At 34.1% G+C, this 11,576-nt stretch overlaps 1 protein-coding gene across 1 annotated transcript; it reads right to left on the bottom strand.

Annotated features, from left to right (window-relative positions):
* Positions 1–375: 375 nt before the first annotated feature.
* LOC120086593 (E3 ubiquitin-protein ligase) lies at positions 376–1,478 on the bottom strand. The gene is made up of 2 exons (XM_039043322.2): positions 1,091–1,478; positions 376–978 (listed from the first exon to the last, which is right to left on the bottom strand). The coding sequence occupies exons 1-2, from the start codon at positions 1,205–1,207 to the stop codon at positions 505–507; spliced, it is 591 nt and encodes a 196-aa protein (XP_038899250.1). The 5' UTR covers positions 1,208–1,478; the 3' UTR covers positions 376–504.
* Between the last annotated feature and the right edge of the window lie 10,098 nt (positions 1,479–11,576).

Below are 11,576 nucleotides of genomic sequence, written 5' to 3'. Positions count from 1 at the left end.
TTTATGATATATGAATAGATACACAATTATATTTTAATTAACTCTTTGAAAATGAAATATCCATCTTCTTACATATTACAATAAACTTTGAATCTTGAATGGTCCAAATGTAACTTCAAATGAATAGATACGTCTCTAACGTTATTAGACTATAAGAAAAGAAGATATTTATTTACATACTATGAGAACTTTGCCTTAAATTGTGATGGGTCACATCAATGATCGATAAAAGTTAATATCTACGTAACATGTTAGAGGTTGAAGTATAGATATAACTAAATCTATCATAGCTTTTACGTCGATTGAAATATTTTCAATATAGCATCCAAATGGACCTAAAAACTTAAGTTCTTTCACACAACTGCACTAACCATGTTCAATGTAATGATTCTTTTTTCATATAGTTACACATTCCCAAAAAACAAAAAGGGTTTTTTTTGCCTCTAGCTATATCCCTGATAATTCAGTATACATATAAATACTAAATGAATGAATAAAAGAAAACTAAACTTTATTTTGAATAGGATTTGGGAAGAAACTCTTTAAGGACTGGGTTTGATTATTATTCTCAGTAGGGAGAGAATTAGGTAAAAAGAAGGTTGTAGTAGTTGGAGTGTTATTTTGGAGGTGATCTGTTATTGGGTGTATGAATTTGCAATTTGGGCATGTGGGTGAAGACTTCAAAAGCATAACCAATAAGTGACATTGCATGCAAACTCTTGCAACCATTTCTTGTTGCTCTCTTTCAAATCTTAGCCATGGAGAACTCCCATAATTTGCTTGTTTCATCAAACTTCCACCCATAACCCCATCATTATGGCTCTTCTTCTTTGATTGGCAATTTAGATTGAGCTCAAGGTCCAAGCTCAAGGCCTCACTTCCATGGCTTCTATTAGGAGTAAAACTCTCAAATTTTCTTCTTGGGTCCATAGAGGTTCTTTTCTGAGTCTTTGTGTTATAGAAATGTATCTCTCCTGACTTCAAAACAAAAGGATGAAAAAGTGGAGAAAATAAGAGAATGATATAATATTTTATGTACATCAAACTGGGATTTCATGACACTTAAAAACTGTCGGAATAAGTTTAGTACCTGAATATCCAGACATCGTTGCCACTCCAAAGGTAATGGAGTCTCAAGATGGAGCTCAATATTATCCGTAGGAGAATTGAAGTTTTCTCCTTGTAGGTCTTCCCATTTTCTCTTCATTTGGATTTGCAGAGAGAAAAAGGCTAAAGTGGAAGGAGAGAGATATCAATGCTTCAAAGGGGTTGCGATCACTTTGTGTATGTTGTGTTAGAGAGGGGTGAAAAATGCTACATATAATATGGACGATGGGGTTAGCTATAACTGCAAAGGAAGAATCTAGTTGGGGACAGGCTTTGAAGGTTGAAATAAAGAACTTGTACTGTCACTGCGTCTATGCAAGATAAATTATTCAGAGAGACTGTCACAATATAGTTAGCAAGTTTAAACTAATCAATATATGAAAGAAAAACTACATAAGTATCCCGAATTTGTATCCTATGAATCTTTGCAACATGCAAATTTTTAAAATGACAACTATATCGTGGTCATCTTCTTATTGGATAATTTTCCTTATGCCTTAGCTATGCTCAACTCCGAACCTAGCGCTAACCCTAATTAAATCTATGATGTGAAGCCCTAACCAACTCTCACACGTATTGGTTAGATTATTAAACACAAACCGCAATCTTTGTTTTTGTTTTTTTTTTCTATCTTATTTACTAATAATAATTATAAACCACTTTAATCTTGATCGTACTTAACATATGCATTATTAGATAAATGCGAGGTTTCATCTCAAAAAAAAAAAAAAAGTAAGAAGAGAAGTAGTCTATGTATCTTTCAAAGATTGTGAGATATATGTCTCCATATTTTTAATGTGGGATCGTCTCAACATGCATTAACGTCATAATTCCCAACAATATTGGTGAAAATTTCCAGGCAACTTCCAAATATAGAATCAAAAATTAACAAGCCATCTCAAATTTGATTAGGAGTTGCTAATTATCCGATTAACATAGTGCAAGGCCAAAGGAAAAATGTGGATTAACTCAATAATCTGGTATGTGTATATTTATGAAGGCGGTGACAATGGGAAAGAGGAAGGTGAGTATGTTGAATGGGAGCCATTAATGTTGGAAGTCGAAAAGCAGTTGAAGGAAGGTCTTTGATGGCTATGTGATCTTTAATATACTCTCAATAACTCCAACTTCCTCAACTGGCTCACTCAATAACCTATAACACCTTTAAAAGCTCTCAACATATATATGTATCTATGTATCTACCACAACTCCCATTAAAAACAACTTATGACCATCACCTCACAAAACTAATTTGTTGGATGAGTAAAAGTATTTTTTTTATTGATCCGTACCTGTCGGAAGAAGTTTCTAATATTGAAATGTATTGAAACTGTTATTTTGATTTCGAATGGTGGGAGATTACTATTCGACTATATATTAGAGTTTAAAATAGTGTTATATGTAAACCATCTATTCTTTTCTTGCTCGTAGATGTAATTAACACATTGTTGCCATATTCTATTCATGATTTAGTATAAAAGAAGTATTATATGATTGTGGTACTAGAAGTTTTTTTTGGATTAAAGAGGAAGTTTAATTGGAACAAGATTTATCGTCATGAAAAAGGGATATGTGAGGTCATTAAATGCTAAGATGGAAAAAGGGATTCGTTTCAAGTAAAAGCTCTACCTGCCTTCATTAAATCATCATGAATTCACTTAAATGTTAAAGAGGAGGATGGGCATCGGAAAACGGTTGCTTTATTACTACACCTGATCTTTTAATTTCGTCTTCAACCTCTCCCACCCAAATTCCACTACTCAAACACCCTTTATATATTGTCCTTTTCCCTTTCAATTTCAGTGACTTGCTGCAAGAACTCAACACCAAATATCAGCTACTTTTTTTAATTCTTAAAATTTAGTTTGATTATTTAAACTATCGGTAAAAAATAGATAAAAAATGAAGAAATTCAGAGGTGAAAGTAGTGTCCATATACTTAATTCAAAAAATAAAGTGATTACCAAACAGGATCTTAATAATGCAAACATGTGTATGAGATAGGAGAGAATTAGAATATTTGCCATCTTGATTAAAGACATATACCTTAATTGATTGAGTTATGTGATCGCTGTTTAGACCGTAGTTTAGTGAATAAGACACTAATTAGTAATTATCATCTCAAAGATAGATAGTTTAATTCTTCACATGCAATCGTTTAGCTAAAAAATATTGTTAAATAATCGATTTAAATTGTTTGAACTTCTTAATCATTACCTGTTTAATAATAATGAAAGTTATTTGATTGATTTGTCATTCTAAAGTCACCACCTAGCCAACTTTCTCAATCTATTTTAACGAATTTCTATCTATACGTAGTTTAATTTTAAAAGTTTATGAAAAGTCAAGGATACTGTTCTTAGTTTTTGAAAGGACAAATGTATTTTAAAAATAAATGAAAATTTTCATAGCATTTTTTTAATCATTAATTTGGCCAATAAAAATGATATATAATTGTACCCACACTACTTAGGTAGGTTTTTGGGTAGAATTTTATTATTTTTTTAAAATCACTATGTTTAGTTGCAGTGAAAGTATATAAATTACATCGGTTAGGATAAGCAATAACGAATCCAGAAATTTTATTGATGGGACTTTATATAATTTAATAAAAATAAATGTATGAGTGGGGCTTGAATCTGGTCTCTAAAAGAGGCTAAAAGATAAATTTATTATTAGGCTAGCTAGCACTTTTGATAATATGGTAAATACACGCATGCACACACATGCATACGCACACACGCATACGCACACACGCACCACACACGCACGCACCACGCACGCATGCATACACACCACTCTAAATTTCATTAATTACATGCATGTAAATAACTTTGAACTTAGAGTTTGAGCTACAACTTTTGTAGCTCCAAATGGACCACCAATCCACTGAATCTCTTCACGAACCAGTTGTGAATACAAGGGTCTTTCCGACTATTCTTCGGCCTTAGAAGGGGATGGTGGGATTCAATGAGTGACTAAATTATGGATGATTTAGAATAAAAAGTGAGATAGAATTGAGGACTTAAATTCTAAAACTCTTTTAGAATCTCTAAGTTGCCAAGAAAAAATTGTTTTTCAACTAACTTGAAAATCACTTAAATGACCAAGAAGAATAATTTTTATTAAAGCATCCTATTTATAGAGCAATTACATGCAATTCATGCAAAGTTGAGTTAACCAAATTTTGACACTTCAAAATGTACTCAATTTAGTGGGATAAGTGGCATTTTGTGGAATCAACACTTTGCCGAATGAATTACTCACTAATTCATTAAAAGTTGATTTTTTTCACTAAAAATAATTCTTGGATCTTTCCACTAAGTGAAGTCAACATTTTGACTTTTGACTATTTTGAAGTCAACACAAATTTTAATTAAATACAATTTTAATTCAAAATTTATTAAAAACTAATTTTGGAATTTCCCACTTAGTGAAGTCAGCTTTTGACCTTTGGTCTTCAAAGCTTGGTTAAGTTATTTAACCAACTTTGATTTATTCCATTTTAATTCAAAATTAATTCAAATAATTAATTTTAAGTCAAATTAATATTAAATAAATAATTAAATAATTTAATTAATTTAATATTCAATTATTAGATCCAATAATAATCCTGATGAATCCTTATTCATAGTTTTAATATTTAAATCTTATTTAAATATCTCCAACTCTCAATTTATCATTCAATTCCCAATTGAATGATATGTTGTTAAATATATCACATATATTTAACATTTATTCCCTAGTTCGAATATGAACACTTCAAATTCACTCGTTACATTGTTATAAGGTTTAGTCCGATATGAGCTAGCAGGAGATCTAATGGACCTACAGATCATGAGTTCCAACGATCCAAGATTAATTGAGCTAAACTATTTTAATCGAATTAATCAACATTCATTAACCACCGGAACACTCCACTAAAGCCTAATAGCTGCACTCTCCTCACTGTAGATATATTTCTGTCCACTTGATTTAACCATGATCAGTAAGTCGATCCTTCACAGGTTGTTCATATTTACAGCTGGGTCAAAATTATCATTTTACCCTACAATACATCTTGCTCCTTAAATCTCCATTAATGAACAATTGGTTTATGATCCTACCAATAAACAGAATCCCTCTCAGTCATAGAGAGGGCTGGGGCCCCTTCTTCAAGACTAGGAGTTAGTACTTAAGGGCACAACCTATCTACTAACCTATAAATCAGGTAGGAGTGAGTTCTATCTTGCAGGACTATGTCCCCAGCTATCTACTCGATCTTATCCCTAAAATGGGAGGCTTATTAAGCGGAAATGTTGAGCCACTCTCATTTGTCCTAGATTTATGAGTTTTATAGTCCTAGTCCAACTAGATAATCCTCGAACACTTTAGTTGTGAGGGCCTTCATATACGGATCGGCTAGATTGTCTTTTGAGGTGATCTATGTGACTATCATGTCTCTTTGGTGTACGATCTCCCTGATGAGATGGTACTTTTGCTCGATGTGCTTTTCACGCTTATGGCTTCTCAGTTCTTTTGAATTTGCAATTTCTCTAATGTTATCACAATAGAGTGTGATAAGCAGATGCATATTTTGAACTACTTCTAAATCAATTAAGAATTTCCTAAGCCATACTGCTTCTTTCACTACTTTACATGCAACTACATATTCCGCTCCCATGGTTAAGTCAGCAATACAACTTTGCTTTATACTCCTCCATAATATAGATCTTCCATTTAGAGTGAACACTGATCCCGAAGTTGATTTCCTCAAATAAATATCGGTTTAAAAAACAAAGTCCCTCGTTCTTTGAAGATACTTGAGGATGTTCTTAAGAACAGTCCAAGGACCATCCAGGATTGGACTAAAAACTGCTGACTATTCCAACTGCATAGCATATGTCTGGGCGTGTACACAATATAGCATACATCAAATCCCATCTGCTAATACATAAGGAATTTGTTCCATAACCTCAACTTCTTAGGGTGTCTTAGGACCCTATTCCTTAGACAGATGAATTCTATGTCTGAAAGGTAATAGATCTCTCTTGGAATTTTGTATCTTATATCCAGACAACATCTCATCTATATAAGATACCTATGATAAAGCTAGCGTTCTGTTATTGCAATTTCAAACTATTTGGATTCCAAGAACATATTGAACATCTCCCCAATCTTTCATTTGAAATTATGATACTAGCCATCTTTTAATATCAGCAAGGAATTCTACCTCATTCCCAATGAGTAGGATATCATCAACATATAATACTAGAAAGGCTATAGTCTTGTCGACAATTTTCTTGTAAACACAAGGTTCATCAATGTTATGTCCAAAGCTAAAAGATTTGATCGTAGTGTCAAATCTTATATTTCAGGATCGAGAAGCTTGTTTCAATCCATAAATGGATCGTTTGAACTTGCAAACCTTTTTCTCTTGACCTTGTTCAATGAATCCTTTTGGCTGAGACATATAGATACTCTATCACACCCCCTCCCCAATTGCCATATTAACCTGAGAAGGGATGTGAAGACAATAGATGAAAACCCTCTTATGGCAATTACTGTCTAACATGTACTAATGAACTTGTATTCCTAGCACCTGTTGACCTGATAGTCGTTAAAAAAATCTTATAGTAATTACATACATACTCTAAACTATCACTTAACTACACAAGTGCTACCGTTCAGAAAATTCACATCTATTATATTATAGTCATCCAGATATCAAACATTTATAAGTACAACTTTCGAATCCAAAATTCTACCCCGAAACCCAAGACATGTATAGACAAAATTAGGGTTTAAAAAATGATAAGTGGATCGTCTAAACTTCATATTACTGAAGAATTATGATAGTGAGACTAGTAGATTTACTCGGCTTCGGGACGTAACCGCTACCTAGGGAGAGAAAACATTTAAATTATGAGCTTAAAATGGCCAGTGAGTGACTATTTAAAATAAAACACGCTTCATCATAAATAACATAGACATGGCTTCTCATAAAACATTTACATGATCACTTCCAGGGTTTATAATTAAAACTAGAAATACAAAAGCATATCATATATAAAACCCGAAATTGAAGCTCATTATTATTCCTATAAAACACCTCTACTCCTCTGTCTAAACATATGGGAGAGCCCTTTTGCTCAATCTCTAATAACCTTAGTTGAGAGAGATCCCTTTTGCTTGATCTTATTAACGTTGATAATATGGGTCATACGTGTAAGTAGAGCTGGATTGGGTCCTGAACACCTTACCATACCTTCGGTGTCGAGGATTCTTGGTGTAACTGAAATTTGATACTCATGTGAGTTAATCATACTTCAAATGTAATAACAAAATACTCATGTGAGTTAACCATACTTTATAAATTACATGTTATCGCATAGTGCCTTGTAAATATTAAGTATAAATTATAGGCATAAACTTATTGAAACTGCATGCTAAACTAACGTATGAAATTTCATTTATTTGAAAACATGGGTCATGTGTCCAACAGATGAGTAAAGCATGCGTCATAGAAATCATGGGTTTAAAACTGCATATTGAATCGATTATGCGTTAGAAATCATATGCAAAACTGATCATTAGGAAATATTTATCAAAACTTGTTACTCACTGTCTTAAGTTATTTATCCAAGGGCCTGTAAGTCTCTCCTATCTGCATCTTCCCTAAAATAAGGAGAGGTCCCTTGGTCAGTATAATTAGCTCACTCTTGAGCTTAACACATAAACTTAACTTCATCGCATACTCTTAATTTCATCGCATCATGACTAAGTTCATCGTATCCTAACCCATCTTATCGCATCAACTACACCTAGTTATTTTTACCTTATAACTTAATTGGAAAATGGTAACCCTCTCTCATGATGCTCAGGTGGGTACTGGAACACCCTTCTTAGCCTATGCGATGAGCGTCCACTCTGTGACGCATTCAATATGTCTCGATTGTGAATACTTTGTTAATGCTTACACACATCAATGCATATCATCGATTGATCAGCTGTTTGCTTGTTCTATGTGTTCAGCTGCCTACTTGTTCATCCACAATATTATTTCAGATTTCAATCTTCCAGATTCGATAGTTCTAGTTCCAACCATTAAGTATTTAGATTCCCTTTCATGAGTTCGCTCATAGACATCTTAACTCTCTTACCTTAGAATTTGAGCATCAAATCCTTTTAGATCAGTTGGAAATCCTCAACTCTCTCAAACTTGCCCGAGAGTTCTTCAACACCTTCTGAGCTTTAGATGGCAGCAACATTTTCTCTTAAGCATAGGAAAATTTTGGCAAAACATTTCCATTCTTTTCAACTTTTATTTATATGTGAGCTTACATTACTCAGCCGAAGGAAATCTAAACATAGGTCTCCATGAGCAGCAGAAGTGGATAATGCTAAATTCCATTCAGAATGAACACAATAATCACAGTCTTAAATGGAAACGAACAGATTATGCATAAACAGAAATTACAATATGCTACCTTAAGATACAAGGGATAGAGTATGCGAACCTTTGAAGAACTATTCTTCAAGTATCCCTCGATCAAATTCCAATACGCGCAAAAAAACACATGAACGCAACACACAGAACACGACCTCCTCGAACGTCTGAATACACCTCGAACCCAATCGAGTCCAACTCGATCCCGAATGGATTTAGAACACCACCACAAGTGTTACCTTGGTATTCTCGATGTGAGAATCCAGGAGTTGTGGGCTCTGTATGATCTTGGATTGAAGAAGACAGGAGGCATATGATCGAGTAGACGATCGAGTAAGTGAAAGATATGAAGACTGTCTATCGTATAGACGATGTACTCGATCGTTTAGAAGATGAAGCCTATCGCATAGACTTTGCTACTTGATCGTGTAGCAACGATCAACAAGTAACTATCGTACAATCAACTCATAGCTCGATCGTATAGACTCTCAACGCTTCGCTTAGTAAAAACTCTTGTTACTTGATAGCTTTTTCCGTGAGAATTTTCCAAAATGAATCAATTCCTAATTTTGAAAAATAATTTTCCTTTTTATCTAACGGTTACCATAAAAGTTCCAATAACCTTCCACTCAATATAGTTATTAGAGAAAAAGAATTAATTATTATATAATTAATATATTATAAATAAATATGATAACCAAGTTATCGTATTATATTTATAATCTATAATTTTAATATTTCATCATATGAAATATATAAAAGATAATTCATTTTCTATTTTATGGTACTTAATATAAATCATATTTATATTAATTCCTCCAATTAATGTATCTAATACATCATATCAATTATATAACATATAATTGAATTTCCTCTTGTTAATTTGAACACTTCAAATTAAACCAAAATATGATTCTCAACTTGAACCCATTGAGCTACCAAGGGGACCTTATGGACCTGTAGCTTGTAGCTTCAATGGTACGTGAATAACTGACTAAACTCTTTAGTCACGAAATCCACCATTCGTTAACTGTTGGTCACTCCACTAAAGACCAACAACCGCACTCTTCGCACTACAAATATATTTTTGTGTCCATATGACCAATCAACAATGTGATAACCCTTCACAAATCGCTCGTAAGTACAACTGGACCAATATACCATTTTGCCCCTATAGTTACGTCTAACTCTTTAAGTACCACTAATTTCTCTAATGAATAATAAGTCATAGTCCTACTATGATTGAGTTCTCTCTTCCAAAGAGAGGGTATGGTCGCTATGTTCAAGACCTGGAATCAGCTCTTAAAGGAGCAATTTATCTACTTACCCCTACTTCGGGGAAGGAGTGAAGTCCGTCTTGTGTAATTGAGTTCCCAGCTCTCCAATCAGACGAATCCCCAAAAAGGTAGGCTTGTTGAGTTGGAAATCTGGCCATTCTCGCCTATACTAATCAAAGGACTACCTTCATAGGCAGGAGTTCTCAACTCACTCAGGATTAAGGTATGTCACCTATGGTCATTTTAGTGAAATATAAGTCTCAATTATCAACGGCGTTATATAAAAAGACTAATCATCTCGTAGTCCGGTCTTATACAAACTCTTTGTATAGAACACCCCCGCTAGCATGTCTCCACATGAATGGTTAAGATTAAACTATTTGTAGCACTTTACAACACTTGTAACATCTACAAAGCGGGTCGTATCCATAGTGTCACCAGGATAAGGTATCCCTCTTTTATCTTTATACTACAGACCATTTAGGTTATTACTTAAGGCATGATCCACTTGTATGTCTCATATACATGCTTAAGTTACATGAAATAACCACAGATCATAATTTATTGGGTATGAGTAAATGCAAATAAAGTAACATTTATTTTATTAATAACAATGTGTACAAAATGTTTACAAGCTACGAGACCACCGGGAGAATTAGGACATTGATCCCAACAATCTCCCATTGGTCCTAATACCTCATGAGACTAATGTACAATACATAAAAACAGTATAATATACAATAAACTAGGGCATACTCTATACCTCAGTATCATCTCCCACTTGCCCTAGACAAGGTGCCGCATGTCCCGTAGACCCAGACATCTAGATGACCCTCGAATACTTTAGCCGTGAGAGCCTTTGTAAAAGGATCAACAATGTTGTGCTCCGACGCAATCTTTGTGACTATCACATCACCGCGATGCACAATCTCCCTGATCAAATGATACTTCTGTTCAATATGCTTTCCTCTTCGGTGACTCCGAGGTTCCTTAGAATTTGCCACAACCTCATTGTTATCACAATAGAGTGTGATCGACAAATACATATTTGGAACAACTTTCAAATCTATTAGGAACTTTCTAAGCCAAACAATCTCTTTAGCAGCTTCACAAGTGGCTACGTATTCGACTTCTATAGTGGAGTCCGCGATGCATCCTTGCTTGATGCTTCACCAAACTACAACCCCTCCATTCAGAGTGATCATTGACCCTAATGTCAATTTTCAAGAATCTCTATCAGTCTGAAAGTCAGAGTCTGTATATCCTATAAGGATCAAATCCTTATCTCCATACATGAGCATATAGTCTCTCGTTCTTCGGAGATACTTGAGAATCGTTTTGACCGCCGTCCAGTGATCTAATTTTGGATTGGATTGATAAAGACTGACAATCCCTACTACATAGCAAATGTCAAGTCTAGTACATAACATTACATATATAAGGCTTCCAACAGCCAAAGCATAGGGAATCTGTCTCATTTCCTCAACCATTTGATGTGTTTTAGAACATTACTCCTTAGACAAAACAATTCCATGCTTGAAGGGTAATAAACCCCTCTTAGAATTCTGCATCGAGTACCTAATCAATGTCTTGTCGATGTATGATGCCTGAGACAAGGCAAACCTCTTGTTCTTACGATCCCGAATGATCTGGATCCTTAGTACATACTGCGCCTCTCCCAAATATTTCATTTGGAATTGGTCAGCTAGCCACGATTTAATGTCAGTTAGAAAACCTACATCATTCCAAATGAGTTGGATATC

Source organism: Benincasa hispida, chromosome 9 (genome assembly GCF_027475165.1).
Source record: "Benincasa hispida cultivar pf3 chromosome 9, pf3_genome.v1.1, whole genome shotgun sequence".
NCBI lineage: Eukaryota > Viridiplantae > Streptophyta > Magnoliopsida > Cucurbitales > Cucurbitaceae > Benincasa > Benincasa hispida.
The sequence above is the reverse complement of the archived record's forward strand: the minus strand, read 5'-3'. Positions and strand labels throughout refer to the sequence as shown.

Excerpts from the sequence above, each read along its gene's own strand:
- LOC120086593 (XM_039043322.2), bottom strand. The coding sequence starts at position 1,207 with ATGAAGAGAAAATGGGAAGACCTACAAGGAGAAAACTTCAATTCTCCT. Across the intron at positions 979-1,090 it reads AACGATGTCTGGATATTCAG|TCAGGAGAGATACATTTCTA; the intron begins GTACTAAACTTA and ends TTTGTTTTGAAG.